Source organism: Anguilla anguilla, chromosome 5 (assembly GCF_013347855.1).
Source record: "Anguilla anguilla isolate fAngAng1 chromosome 5, fAngAng1.pri, whole genome shotgun sequence".
Lineage (NCBI taxonomy): Eukaryota > Metazoa > Chordata > Actinopteri > Anguilliformes > Anguillidae > Anguilla > Anguilla anguilla.
The window spans coordinates 27,114,710-27,129,963 of NC_049205.1; the positions used below are offsets into that span (position 1 = coordinate 27,114,710).

Consider the following 15,254-nt stretch of genomic DNA (forward strand, 5'->3'; position numbering starts at 1 on the left):
GCCAACTGTAACCTGGCGCGCTCTACTATTGTCTTCAAACTGTCAGTTCATTAAAAAACTAATAAAACCAGAGTAACGATAACAGCGTCTTTTACTGCTACCACAGAGTGAATGCGATGATAAGAAAATTTTAGGTTACGCTGACCTATAAAACGCTATTCCAAAAGCAAAATTAGACATGTTATACATCGTTAGAAAGCTTATACTCTCATCTACTGAATAAATAAATTGTCAATCAAGCCAGTCTGTACTAAAAAGGGCGACAACGCCGTAAACGACATGTGTGGTAGGCACAGCTATTTTGGAAGGTACCCAAGCATCACAAATGCGCATATATTTCACAAATGAATTGTCCAAGACAATATATGACCACTCAGTCTCAAAAGGGACATCTCTACATGGAAAACCAGGATGTGTATTTATTCCATATTTAGTCCCAGATATTGACTGTAGATTGACATGGTATAATTTTTTAAAACTTTGTCTCGTTTATTTTGTTATTCAGTGAGCAGCGTTTTCACTGCTGCATTGGCATATCTTAGGGCTATTGTTGGATTTGTCTTGTTGCTATGACGGAATATGATTTTATAGTGGTGAAAGAATATTTCTGTGAATGCCCAGATAGACACTATTGTCCAGTGTGCCATGGGTGGGGGGTGTAGTTGCAGATGAGACTGCAAGGAGGGGGTTCTTGTTAAATGAATGACCAGCGCGACAATGGTGTCGCTGCAAAACTCAGTATTCGACATGTTCGTTGTGTGTTGTCTACTAATGAAACTAGAACAGAGTTTCTCTTTTCAACTGCTACTTTGCTTGCAGGAGTAATGAATGTCTGAGTTGAGCAATCTAGGCATGCCGGCCTGTCGACCACTAGGGGGATTACGCTAAGTGGTTAAGCAATTAAAAGGCAATGGCACAAAATACAAAGTGTATGTAAACTTTTGACCCACTGAACATGTGATATAGTACATAAAAGCTCAAATAAATCTTTCTTTTAGCTATTATTTTGAAATGACCCGAAAAGTAGATACTTGATTGACACAGAAAATTGTGGTAACCAAGTGTTAACCGATATTATTCCCATTGCTGCTACGGTGCTATGCGTGAACTAACTGACATAGCTAGCTAACAAAGATAGCTAATTTATTATAAATTAATTGCTGTTGCTAGCTGCAAATTACTTGGCAACCATTACATTGAGAATGAACTATTAACTACCGTGGAAAAAGCGCTGTTTTGAGAATACAGTTTACATTTTAGTTCTTACACGGTTCATAGGTCAGTGCGCAGTAGAATAGCTAAGCTAAGCTAGAAGGAAGCCATTAACTGCAGTCGACAGCTATGTAAATGAGCTTGATGAACTTGGAACGGTGTGATTACTGAAACGTGTAATGGGTTTCCAAGCAGGGGCAAAAGCGACGATGGGTAGTTCTTCGAGAGGGTAGTGGTAGCTTGCTTTTAGGTCATTTACTTTGCACTGTAATGTCAAATTGAGAATTTTTTCACTGTAAGGTAAGAAACTGCCAAAAAACAGTGCTAGCTGCTGCATATGGCCAACCTGCAAAACGTCTTGCAGGAACTTGAAATCTTTTTGTGCTTATGGTAAACATCAAGGCCGACAAATAAAATTGAATTGCAATATAGAGTATTCTTGATTACTTTTTAAATGGGAGTATATATCTTTTATACTTGTCCTTTTTGCCCCTGATTTAAGGTTTTGCAGTAACTGGGTTCTGTGTCTTGCAGCCACTGATTTAAGGTTGTGCCGTAACTGGGTTCTCTTTACCTTGCAGCCGCTGATGTAAGGTTGTGCAGTAACTGGGTTCTCTTTGCCTTGCAGCCGCTGATGTGAGGTTGTGCAGTAACTGGGTTCTGTGTCTTGCAGCCACTGATTTAAGGTTGTGCCGTAACTGGGTTCTCTTTGCCTTGCAGCAGCTGATGTAAGGTTGTGCAGTAGCTGGGTTCTCTTTGCCTTGCAGCCGGTGATTTAAAGTTGTGCGTTAACTGGGTTTTCTGCTTTGCAGCTGGTTGAAGCCATTGTTCTGCCAATGAATCATAAGGAAAAATTTGAGAACCTGGGCATCCAGCCGCCAAAGGGGGTGCTGATGTATGGACCCCCAGGCACAGGGAAGACATTGCTGGCAAGAGCTTGTGCTGCCCAGACCAAGGTAAAGTCCATTTGTTTCTGTTTCTACAACTGTGCTGTTCAGACCAATGGCACTGTTTCTCTGTACAGTTTTTCCTTTGTCACATTTTGTTTAATTAATGGGACACAAAACCTCTAGATCATACAATGGAAACCCTAATTTGTTTTTATCAAACAGGCCACGCCAGCTTTCTGATGATGACTTATTTACTGGCAACATATTTTGTGTTTTCATAGTTATTTGTGAATACCACACTCATGTTGCTTTTTATTTTGGTATATTTAGGACCTTTTATAATTTTTTTTTTTTTTTTTGAAAAGTTAGGAATGGGTATTATAAATTAAATATCAACTGCATATCATTTACTAAAGTGCAGGAATTAAAATCTTAAGTGACAACCTTGGGCATGCCTGTATTAAATTACATTCTGTACCAGCTGATTTAAAAGAAGGCATTAGGCTTAAGCCCACATGCCTTTTGCTGTTGCTCTCATATTTCAGTAACATCCTTTTGTCCTTGCTATCCCAGGCCACCTTCCTGAAGCTCGCTGGCCCACAGCTTGTCCAGATGTTTATTGGTGATGGGGCTAAATTGGTCCGTGATGCCTTTGCTCTGGCCAAAGAGAAGGCCCCCTCAATTATCTTCATTGATGAGCTTGATGCTATTGGAACTAAACGGTAAGTGGGCAGTCAGTGTATGATTTTAGCCGCTTTCAATGTGCACAGCTACGAAAGGTTTATGTAGTTTGGGGGAAAAGGTCATGCTGTATACTCCAAAAACATAAACCTCTAACCACTAGTGGTTGATCAGTTTGTCCTGTAAGCAAAATGTTTTGTGGCACTGCCATTTGAATTAATGCAGCTCTGGATTATAAAAACCTCTTGTATTTTCATCTGACAATTTTAATTGACGTATAATTAATGCTTAGCCATGAAATGAGGAGAATACATTGGACAAAAAATTGTAATTTTATGTGGAACAATGCACACACAATATTGGGAAAAATTAATTATTCTTAATCGTCATTAAATTAAATTGTATAATGTGAAGTAGTAGTGATGTTGTTACTGGGCGCATCAGTTAACATACCCCATAACATTCTCCCAAATGGGTTGTCCACCTAAAGTACTTTTGCCCTTGGGCCAGCTGTGGCTAGGAGTCCCAAGTGGCAATTCAGAATTGCCTTAGGACTTTACCAATGGAGAGGGAACTGGATGGAATAAGTCTACATATAGTGCATAAGTATTTGGACACTCACACAATTTTTGTTGTGTTGGCTCTACTCAAGCTCATTGGATTGGATATGAATATTCGGTATATGGGTTCAAATGCGGGGGTAAGCTTTAATTTCCAGGTATTTACATCCATATCAGGTGAACCATGTAGGACAATTTTGGGGAACAAAAATTGGACATTTGGCTGCTTAGCTGTTTCTTGACCAGCTGTGTGTTGTTGCATCATTAGTTCATACCCAAGAAAGCTAACAAAAGTTCTAGAGTTGATTCTAGGTAGGTAATTTCCATTTTGAGTTTTTTTCTGTTGCCTTTTAACATGAGCACCAAAGAACTATCAATGGCAGTTAGGGCTGTAAAATGATGGTTCAATATTCAAATGCTCTTTGAATTGTAAAAGAAAAAAAATATTGACATTGGAATGTGAAAATTTCTATTTGAATGCGAAAGAAAAAATGCAACTTGTCTTTATTGTGGCTGTCTTCCTTTCAGCTTGGGTTGAAAATGGAAGCTGTTGGGCGCACTTTCACTTCATCGTTGGGGCAATTAGAACACGGTGGAATGTAGTGATTTAAGTGGATGAAAAGGAGATTGGCACTGGCCTCTTCGCAAGTGGACCATCAGTGGTGTTTTTGACAAATAACCTGCAGGCCTGATATTGGCATGAAATGCTTAACCAGTTAAATTGGTTCTATCCATTTCCACACTAGGGTTTTGGAAGTTCTAGCGTTTTGGGATGATAACTTCAAAACTATGCTTATCTTTGTTCACTATCCAAAAGGTCCAAGAAAGTATACTTTTGACTTTTAATAGCATTTAATTATAAATTATCCTTTTGGATCAAAAATTCATTTTAGTAACATTTTTCAAAATTGTATGCTTTAACCCCTTTGCGCACATGCCAAATCTTGCCAATCCTTTCCCATTTAGGGGGTACCCTATTTAAAGCCTTATAACTCCAGATGTGAACACCACAGAGACTTGAATAATGGCTTAAATGAAGCAGGACATTTGCACAATTTACAATACTAACGCAAATTAGTTTATATTCATAATTTTGGAACAAATAAAGTGCCACAAATGCAATTGTCTAGACAAAAAACGAATTTGCACTTTTTTAGTTTGCAATGAAATACTGAGAGATTGCATATATACAGCAGGTTAAACTATACATGTGCTGGATCAAAAACTTCTTGACCACAAGTTCATAAAATATAAGAGTGGATATGTAGAACTACTATAGATTTATGAAGCAAAAGCTAAGCAGTGTACCCAGCGTTTCCAAATCTATCCAAAATGTCTAAATTATGCATTGCTGTGAATCACAACATATTCACGTATTTCACTGCAAATCAACTGTTTTGTCTCAAGAAACTCACTGTTGCATCATTTTCAAGTAGGAATTACAAGCTTTCCATCAATACAGTGATCTAAAATATCTAGGGGTCCAGAAACATATCCAAAATCTCTCCAAAAATAAATAAAATGCTTTTTGTCCATTATAAAGCATATAAATGAGCCCCTTATGAAGTTTCAAGATGGCACATTGCTGTCAGGTTAAAAAATAATGCAAAAATATTGTCACACAATGCAGGTACAGTACCTAAATGTGTAATAATTAACTCTTGTATGTATTTCTATACTCTGTACTCTCGTATGTTTTCTTGTATGGGGATGGGACGACATGGAAACAATTTTCAACCGTCCACCACGTTTTGGCAGTGCCCCAACTCTCACGTCATCACTGTTGCGTGCTTCACAAAAACTATTACACTACTAACTAACGCTTACATTACAGTGTGAAATATCCACATTATATAATACCACCTATTTAACAACACTCAATTTCAAAAATAAGATATATAACCGAAGTATTTTGAGCAGTAATACAACATAGTAATGATGAAATCTTATCTGTTTTCAGTAGATGGAGACAGAGAAAGGAAATCAATGATATAGTTATATCTGCTCCTGTCTTACACCAGAAAACGATGTCAGCTAGCTATCAGCAAACATATGGCTTAGCTGTGCTCAGAAGTCCTCAATAATAATAGTATTTTCCAAGAAATTCCAAAAAATATTTGACAACGTTTCGTTGGCAGCGTCTTTGTTTTACTGCTACCCGAGTGAATGCGTAATTGATTTTGTTATTCAGTGAGCAGCGTTTTCACTGCTGTATTGGCATATCTTAGGGCTATTGTCGGGTTTATCTTGTTGCTATGACAGAATACGATTTTTTAGTGGTGAAAGAATATTTTTATGAATGCCAATATTGTCCGTTATGTCATGGGTGGGGAGTGTAGTTGTAGATGAGACTGCAGGAAGAGGGGGGGGTGTTTTAAATGAACGACCAGATTGACAATGGTGGCGCTGCAAAACTCCGTATTCGGCATAGTTGTACTGTATCGTCTGCTTACGAAACTAAAACAACGCGTTTCTGTTTTTAACTCGTACTTTGGTTGCAGTAGCACTGAATGTCTGAGTTCAGTAATCTGGGCACGCCGGCATGCCGACCACTAGGGGCTTGCGCGAAGGGGTTAAGCTATTTGAACATTGGCATTATAAACAGTTGATGTAATGAGTTTAAATCTTTTTTTCCGTGCATGTGTACTCTCTTACCAGTTATGTGGTTATGGGTTTCATTTAACGTATTAGTCTTTACAGCAGAAGGTCTGCCGGCCAGGGGGAGATACTACTGACATTATGGGGCAACAGAGTGTAACTTTTCCTCATAAGGACATCGGTCAATCTACATTGAAAAATTGTAGTTGATGTCACGCTGCGTTGCATTTCTGGGTGACTCACCAACTTTAGAGGTGTGTAGCTATGTGATTTGGAGATATCATTTGTATTTCAGAAGAATAAAGCCCCAGCTAATATTAGGCTGATATCGGATGGGATAGGCCTACTTTAGGATAATCGTCAGTGTAGCCGGGTCTCTATCGTTGTTTCCGTGATTTCTTTGAGTTGCTTACTCAATTACAGCATTTTCAAATTAACCCTCTGGGGTCTGAGCGTAAAATGAGGCACACTGTGGTGATTGTGCCATGCTCTGACATTTGTGTAAATTTCATCAACTTTATACGCAGTGATTCCAAAGTGTTTCATATCTCTGTTTTCAGCACAAACCCTGCTACAATAATATGGCAGCAGTAAGTAGGTCATAATGTAGATTGCAAATTGCTCTAAAAACACACAAACTGTAAACAGTACTTTTGAACATGCACGGGAATGTTGTAATAAAACACACTAAACATTTGTAACTAAGATTTTTGGTCACTGAAATGTGTTCATCAAGGTCTTGGGTATCAAAAGATGACAAAATATTTTAGCAAATCCAATGAGAAATATAAAATAAATTGCTAAAGGTTAGTGTCGTGACTACTATTTTTCAACACCAGGTGAGAATGGGAGGGCAAATGGCCTTTCTGTAATGAATATGCATTGGGTAGGAGGACTTGCCAGCTAAGTAGGCTATTCGAGGCCGCATGCCTCCCCACCACTAAGACAAAGACTCAGTGAGCCATTTAGAAGACAGAAACAAAGACATCTTTTGATTTTCAGAACATTTATTGAAGCAAACTATACGCATGGAAGATGAGATGAGATGGTGTACTCTTGCAATGATTGCGTCGCCTCTTAGCTAGTGGTGAACTAGGCCGTGTTTCCTGATCAGCATCTCTGTAAATATGATAAAAACAAAATTGTTAGGAAATGTGACATCAAATCAAACTTTATTTATATAGCACATTTCCTTCAACAGGTGAAAATTAAATGTGCTTTACAAAAAAGGGGCAAACCACTAACTAATGAAAACAAAACTTAGGAAATGTGACATGGTTACATCATATACAGACAAAGAACCAAACAAACACAACCAAACGCAGAGAGGTAGCCTATAATTTTGAGAAGCAATGGTTAGAATCGTTCGTAGTGTGGGAATTTACAAGCGCGCATATTAGTGAATATTCCTACAAACACACAGAGAATGTAATACAGCACACGTTTACAAATAATGCAAGCTATCAACATTAGCTAAACTAAATAAACATTGATATTCCAGATCAACTACATGCAACTCATCAATAACAATGCCTCAATCTGAAGTAGGCTAGGTCTGTTTAGCTAAGTGGTTATTATATTGCTATTTCCCGAATTTACTTACAGTATGCTAATATCGATTGTGCGAGGACATCAGTTTTAGAATCCTAGCCACGCCACTACACGCCAGGCATGGGATATTTATTACCAATATGATCGAAAAAAATACAGTCTACCTGATACGTCTAACACACAACCAGACGCAGAGAGCCTAGCCTATAATTCTGAGATGCAATAGTTTGAATCGTTTGTAATGTGGGAATTTACAAACGCGCATATTGCTGGATATTCCTACAAACACAGAGATACGTTGCAATACAGTACACATATGTGACAGGTGCTGGTGTTTTGGTCCGCAAGTAGGGCAAGGTCATTTTTCAGTTTTTTACAGATTACGAAAGTGCAGATTATAAGCTTTCAAATGATGTGTCATACATTGAAATATGAAAATAGTTGAAAAAGATATGCTTATTTGAATGTTGGTACTCCTAAAATCAAGTAGCAGAGAAAATCCCCTTGAAAGATCTTGAACTTTTCACACTTCTCACAGGGAGATAATGGGTGGGAACAATAGCTAGTTAACTCCACCCCAACCACTCCCCCACTAGAGTAACTGTAAATCCTTGCCCATTTAGGGGTTACCCTATTTAAAGCTTTATAACTCCAGATGTGAATACCACAGAGACTAGAAAAATGTCTTAAACGAAGCAATACATTTGTACCATTTATAATACTAGCTTAGATTACTTTATATTCATAATTTTGTAAGAAATAAAGTGCCACAAATGCAATGGTCAAGGCAAAAAATCTAAAATGAATTTGCTCCTTTTTTAGTTCGCAATGAAATACTGGGAGATTGCGGGTTAAAGTATATATGTCCTGGATCAAAAACTTCTTGACCACAAGTTAATAAAATCGGTGGATATGTAGAACTACTAAAGATCTATGAAGCAAAAACTAAGCAGTGTACCCAGCATCTCCAAATCTACCCACAATGTCTAAATGATTAACACTGGTCTAAAATAGCTAAGGGTCCAGAAACAAATCCAAAATCTCTCCAAAAAGGAATATAATGCTTTTTGTCCATTGTAAAGCATATGAGCCCCCTATGAAGGTTTAAGATGAAACATAGATATAATTTAAACATAATGCAAACATATAGTCACACAATGCTGCACAGTACCTAAATGTGTAATAATTAACCCTTGTATGTAGCCTATTTCTATACTCTGTACACTCCGTCCACCACGTTTTGGCAATGTTTCAACACTCTCCTCATCACTGTTGTATGCGTCACAAAAACCATTACACTACTAACTAACGCTTACATTACAGTGTGAAATATCCACATTACATAATACCACTAACCTATTTAAAGACACTCAATTTCTAAAATATCGTAATAATCGAAATATTTTGAGCAGTAATACTTACATAGCAATGATGAAATCTTATCTATGTTCAGTAGATGGAGACAGAGACAGTAAATCAATGACAGTTATATCCGCTCTGTTTTGCTCCAGAAAACGATGTCAGATAGGTCTGTCAGCAAACATATGGCTTAGCTATGCCCAGAAGTCTTCAATAATAATGGTATTTTCCAAGGAATTACGAAAAATCGTTGACAACGTTTCGTTAGGTGCAACGTCTTTTAATGCTACCATATAGAGCGAATGCCATGGTAAGAAAATGTTCAGTTACGCTAACCTATAAAACGCTATTCCAAAAGCAAAATTAGACATGTTATACATCGTTAGAAAGCTTATACTCTCACCTACTGATTGAGCGTCCGGCATTTTAGCAACCTCACGCAGTAAACAAACAGGCTACTACCACACGGCTTTATTTATGGGCGGTGGCTTGACCGAAACAAAGTGACAATAGCCAACGAAATCAAACATGCTAATTAAACTGCACCCCCATCACGCCTCCAAAACCCAGCTGTAAGAATCACTAAAACAAGCCGACTTTGCTGACAAATTATAAGTATTTAGTGACCCTAAAAATGTTGTTTATTCTATTGAGTGACTTCTTCAACACTTTAACTTCCGTAATATGAAAAAAAGGAAAACAGTAAAAAAAAATTTTAAAAACCTTTTTTGCCTCCTAGCGCGATTTCAAGATTTGCTACTTGCGGACCTTTTGTCCAGCACCCGTCACATATTTACCAGTATGATCATAAGAAATATACTTACTCATGAAGTTGATCCTCAGCTGGATCAGTTCGCTGTTCGAAATGACACCGCTCTTCATCAATGTCGGCTTCTGGACGGACCATTTTCCAAAATTAAACGAAATGTTTACCTCAAAAGAAGTGAATTAGGCTACACTTTGACATTCTGTCCTGCTTTCGCAGGCTTGGCATTTCTCACATGGATCTCGCATCGCCCCTCCCCTACTCTCCTTCTATGGAGATTAGTTACAATGTCGTTAACATGTGAATGCGATTTGGGCGGACTTCCTGATGAGCGAAATTCACATAGTAATGAGTAAGGATTAACAAAGCATACATGGTTTAATTAATCAAATTTAGAACTTTTAAAACAATTCATATCATGTGTCAATGGGCGCATTGGAAAGTCGAGATTATAAGGTTTCTGTCAATGTTTTTGTTGCGTCTGTATGATAACAACTCGTGAAGTTAATCATCCAAATAGAAACGAAAGTTCATTTAATCGTGCCGAGCTCGCCGGCGGAGCTCTCGACCCCAGAGGGTTAAAAACTTGATACTGTGTTAAATTTTGGTAATGATTTTATTCAATCGTTAACATGAAACTTTCACTTCAAAGAAAATATATTCATAGGAACAACTGCTCCTTGGGGTCGCTTATGCCCATAGGTGGGGTCAGTTGTGCTTAAGTAAACAAAAAGACATGATCAGTGATTTACTACCATTTTACAATCATTGTTCAAGTTGATTTCTTTGACCTTTGTACAGGACTGAAATGGCTATTGTAGCAGCAGTGTACAAAAAGTTACCGTGTTACATTTATGAGGCATTACATTTATACCTATATCCTAAGTAAAACTAACATGAATGACATTAGCCTATAGCCTATAGACTGCTCAAAATGATCTTGACTATTAAGTTTCAGTCTGACCACGAAGTTGAACAACCATTTATATATGTACATTTCACTGTATAGCCTGTAAATGCACACAAATGATATGGGTAACGAGAATAGCCTGTCCCTATTTACAGCATGTCACTAAAATGTATTTTCCTCTCATTTGTTGTTTAAAAAAAGAGCAGTGGTATTTGACCACAAGCAATTTGTGGGTCCCGTGGTCAAAGTGTTAACTGTCAGATATGAATTTGAGTGCTCACATTTGGTGGTGGTTGTGCAAACAAGTACTGTAGTTCCTGTGGAAAAACCAAAAATATATATGCAAATTTTCCTCTGCAGGAAGATATCTTGGAGCGTCAGTGCCTAATGAAATCCCAAACCACTGTATATATAAAAACATCTCAAATGTTCATGTTAACATTTTTTCCACAACTTGACTGCGTTCATGTTTATGGTTAAATTAAATGTACTGATGGTAGTTATTTCTAGTTGTCTTGGTTTGCTATGTTGTGGATATAACGCACAAATAACACAGCCTGAAAGTTTGTGAAATGTCTTCATTTTCATGTATTCAAGAAAAATATTAATTTATTTTTGGCCGATGTTGCTAGCCCTAATGCCAGTAAAGCAGGTCATGATGCGGCTGAAAAACTGATATAAGTTGATCAGAGATGTAGCCACTTCAGATGGTGGCGAATACAAATACCATATTCAGCAGCACTCGAATAATGCATTTTCCCCGGATGGTCTCCCCTCCCAAATTTGGCCAATATTATTTGGATTTGGATCTTTTTTCCCATGTCTTTGATGCGATACGCTTAGAAGCCAGAAGTTTCGCAATTAGACACACACACACATCTGCAGAGACAGGGGGTGAGGGTTTCCTTAAACACTAGATAGTCCAGAGTGACACTCAATTTTTGGGGACTTTATAATTAAAATTACTCCAACGCTGTAAATGCTATAATACTCATCCTTGCATGACTTTCCTAAATATCTGGGCTTAAACTACTTAAAGTGGCAGAAGATTTTCATTAAAATAAATGTCACTATATATCACTGAATTTGGTAACACAATGGTGATTGAGCCTATTATTATATTAATTTATATTGTTATTATTATTATAATAATTTATGATTAAAGAACTGGGTGTCTGTGGCGACATTCCCGGGAAAAAATCACAAGCACAGTTAGTGACGCGTTTTCCATCACCCATCAGTGGTTGGTCTGCCAGAAAGGGTAGGCGGAGCTAGTGCAACAGGCTCGCTCTTCAACTCACTTGTGAGTGTGAGCGGCGTAACCTACTGTTTTTTTCCGGTGTCTGCTAGCGTTATGGAACCCTAAAAAGTTTTTGTGTAACCTGAGAGGTCATATTATTTGTTGATGTAGATTTTGTATTACATTTGATGACAATGTAACATTACTAAATTACATAGTTATTTGCACAGCTAATGCTAGCTACTGGACCATGTCAAGAAAGGCAACATTAGCTTAGACAATGTTGTGCACAGTCAGTAGCCATCTCTCATATCAGGTAACGTTGTGTTAGCTAGCTAGCTAATATAATTAACATAATCTAATGTCAGCTAACAATTAGAAAAAAATGCTATCTAACGCTACCGACTGGTACCGACCTCACAAACCGTCTCTCGAATGCAACGCTACCTTGTTGCAACGTTGCAATGTAGCTAACTAAAGGCCAGTTCAGATCAATGATTCGCAACGAGACTGGATGCAACTTGCAAAATTCCAAGACGTCTGATTGTAAACGTTCTAAAACTGCACTTGGCGATTTGACAAGGTGGGTCTTTTGAGACCCTAGGCAACGGCTTCAGAGGCTCTGCAACTAACCAGTTCACACCGCTGCAATTTTCTCTGCAACATTCTAAAACCGTTTTGTCTCGTTGCGAATCATTGATCTGAACTGGACATAACGTTACCGTTATTTACATTGCCATCAAGTTCATCAACATTATAATGATCGGAATAAAGCCGTTTTTACACGTTTTATTACAAAAATGTCAAGCCGGAGAAAACTAAATAAAAAAATACGGCAGTATGGATTAGCATTGTTATTATTTTATTATGCTTCCTCATATTTTCCTTCAGCCTTGATGCCCTTTTTTGATGAAATCTCCTTTGTTTTTGTTTTATTCTTCTTGTTCTGATTGCTAATTTAACACCCAGCTCCGCTTCATTTTTGAATAGTTTAGCTAGCAAAACCAGAAACACCAGGGGTAACATTTTGCAAGACCGTTGTTTCAAAAATATGACACAACAATCATTCACGAGAAAGACAATGTTTATTGTGCATGAGATACATAATTGCACAAGCCACAGCAAATTCCGTGGATTCTTCTCTGCAGTGTAAAGATGTTCATACCGGGCAAAAGGTGGATAAAGAACGTCTGTGGAAATTGATCATCACTAATTCTACCCCAGGTCTGCTACAGCATTTTAACCCGACTCGGCAGTGTAAAGACAGCTTAAGTTGGCCTGATGTTAGACAATGAATGAGTATGTACATTACATTACTTTTATAACAACCATTTTTTATTCAGTAGCGTAAAGAGTAAGTGTTATAGTTAGCGTGGCCCAGGTGCCAGCTGACTGATGTCACACACAGGCGACACTGTTTGGAAGTTGGGAAGTGAGGTCCAAAAACACACCTGCAATTACCGCTTCTCGCCATTGGTACCGCCAAAGAGAACGAATCAGAAATCTTTGAGATTTCCACTTTAAGAAAGAAATATAGGTGGTTCAGACCATTTTCTTCACAACCCCCGACAATTAGACTACAAGTGATTTTACCCAGGTGCGAATGTGTCACTGTCCACTCCAGCATGCTGTTCAGCAACTAAATGATCAGTGCTTTGATAAGTTTCCCAATCAAGCACTATTGAAACTAACTTCAAACATATAATCACATGAAATTCATTCACTGCAATCGACTGATGAAATTAATAAAACCTTTGGGATGGAGATGAATGGCGTCACCAAAATATTTTCAGGTTTTCTCTGAAACTGAGACTTTGAATTAACTGAATAGTGCAGCTACATGACAACTGCATGAAATGTAACCAATTTGTGTGCATGCGGTCCCAGCAAACCTGCAAAGCTGTGCGCTGTCTGTGAATTGATAAGAGGAAAACGACGGTGCGTAGGCTATGTAGGCGGACTCCAAGGAGATCAGAGATAGAAATGTACTGAAGTCCTTATGAGCGGAAAAAATTTCCATTTTGTGTTTTGTCGCACACATTTTAGCGCTTTTCTCAGTGTTTCTTTAATATGCCTCGGTTCATTTTCCCTTAGCCTATATAACAAAACCACTATAATTTATAAATACAAACATTGAAATTTTTTTCAAATTTTTATTTCAGACTGATGTAAAAAGAGGTCCATTGCAGGTTTTGTAACTCAAATTGATTGAGTTGTGTCCTTTATTTCAAGAAAAATGGTTTTGCAGTAAATTATTTCGTAATTTCATAATCTTTACCAAGTTATATTGTTACTGGTGCAGAAATCGATGTTATGCTGGATACGTCTGATGCCGCTGCCAGCTCACGTGCAGAAGCTTGTCTTCACAAAATACAGCTTGGGGAAATTTGAGCAAGAGCATAATAGCTGATGATGTGTTCCACCCAGCGAAGCTTTTCAAGGTTTTATTTGATTTATCCAAGCTTACACACATGAAACATCCAGGTAAAGTGGGGCTTCAACAAAGAGGGGAGAATAAGTGTTGACAAACAAAAAACAACAAAACATGCTGGCCTTACATTCTGTAGTTTATTTCATTAGGAGTTCCTTGCATACACTAGTTCATAATGAAGATGTGGAACTTTTTTGAATTTAAAATCATTTTTTTTCAGTTTATAATAGACGTAAGTGTCCTTCATGTAGAGGTAGAGGTGGGGGTGGGGTTCATGTTGTTCAGACTATGCAGTTCAGAGTAAGGATGAGTAACAATTTTATGTAGAAAAACATTTTGTCTGTTTGAAACTTGATTTAACTGTTTGTTTTCTTCAGTGTTATAAAAGCCTGTTATGACTATATAATATATAGGTTATTGTTTGTTAAATACACCTTTCAAAAGCAAATTACCTGTTGTTAAACTGGATTTTTATTTATTTATTTTTTGTAAAACCATGACTTTAATACTTTAGTATCTGAACATCAGGGATTTTTGACATTTTATACAGCTTCAGGGTTAAACCACGCCCACATCTAGTTTTTAATCCGAATACAAATAATTTTGTTGGTTGAACGAATACAGATACAAATACAAATAGTGGCATCTCCCTTTACCCATAGTAGCCATAATATTGGGTGTGTCAAAATGAACAATTTGGTGCATTGTTAAAAAGCATGAATGCACTGATGAGCTCCGCAAAGACAAAAGACCTGGTAGACCAGGGAAGACCACTTTAGTGGATGACTGAATAATACTTGTCAAATAGATAAAGAACACACTCCAGGATATTAGCATACATGTGTCAAAAACTGCAAACCACTGGTAAGTCTCAAAAAAGGAACAGCCATGTTAGTTTGCTAAAATTACACTAAAAATTAGAGTTCTGCAACAAAGTCTTGTGGATAGATGAGAGAAATATTAACCTGTACCAAGGCAATGGAAAGAGGAAAATGTTGAGAAAGAAAGGAACTGCTTATGGTCCAAAGCACTCCACTTTGTCTGTGAAGCGTGGTG

The 15,254-nt window shown here is 37.6% G+C and overlaps 1 protein-coding gene across 1 annotated transcript in view; it reads left to right on the forward strand.

Moving 5' to 3' along the window:
- The window catches only part of psmc3 (proteasome 26S subunit, ATPase 3), a 77,686-nt gene that overhangs the window by 27,319 nt on the left and 35,113 nt on the right, over positions 1 to 15,254 (forward strand). The window contains exons 7-8 of the mRNA XM_035418649.1: positions 2,025 to 2,168; positions 2,676 to 2,824. Coding sequence (XP_035274540.1) covers positions 2,025 to 2,168; positions 2,676 to 2,824 — 293 coding nt within the window. The remainder of the gene's footprint in view (positions 1 to 2,024; positions 2,169 to 2,675; positions 2,825 to 15,254) is intronic.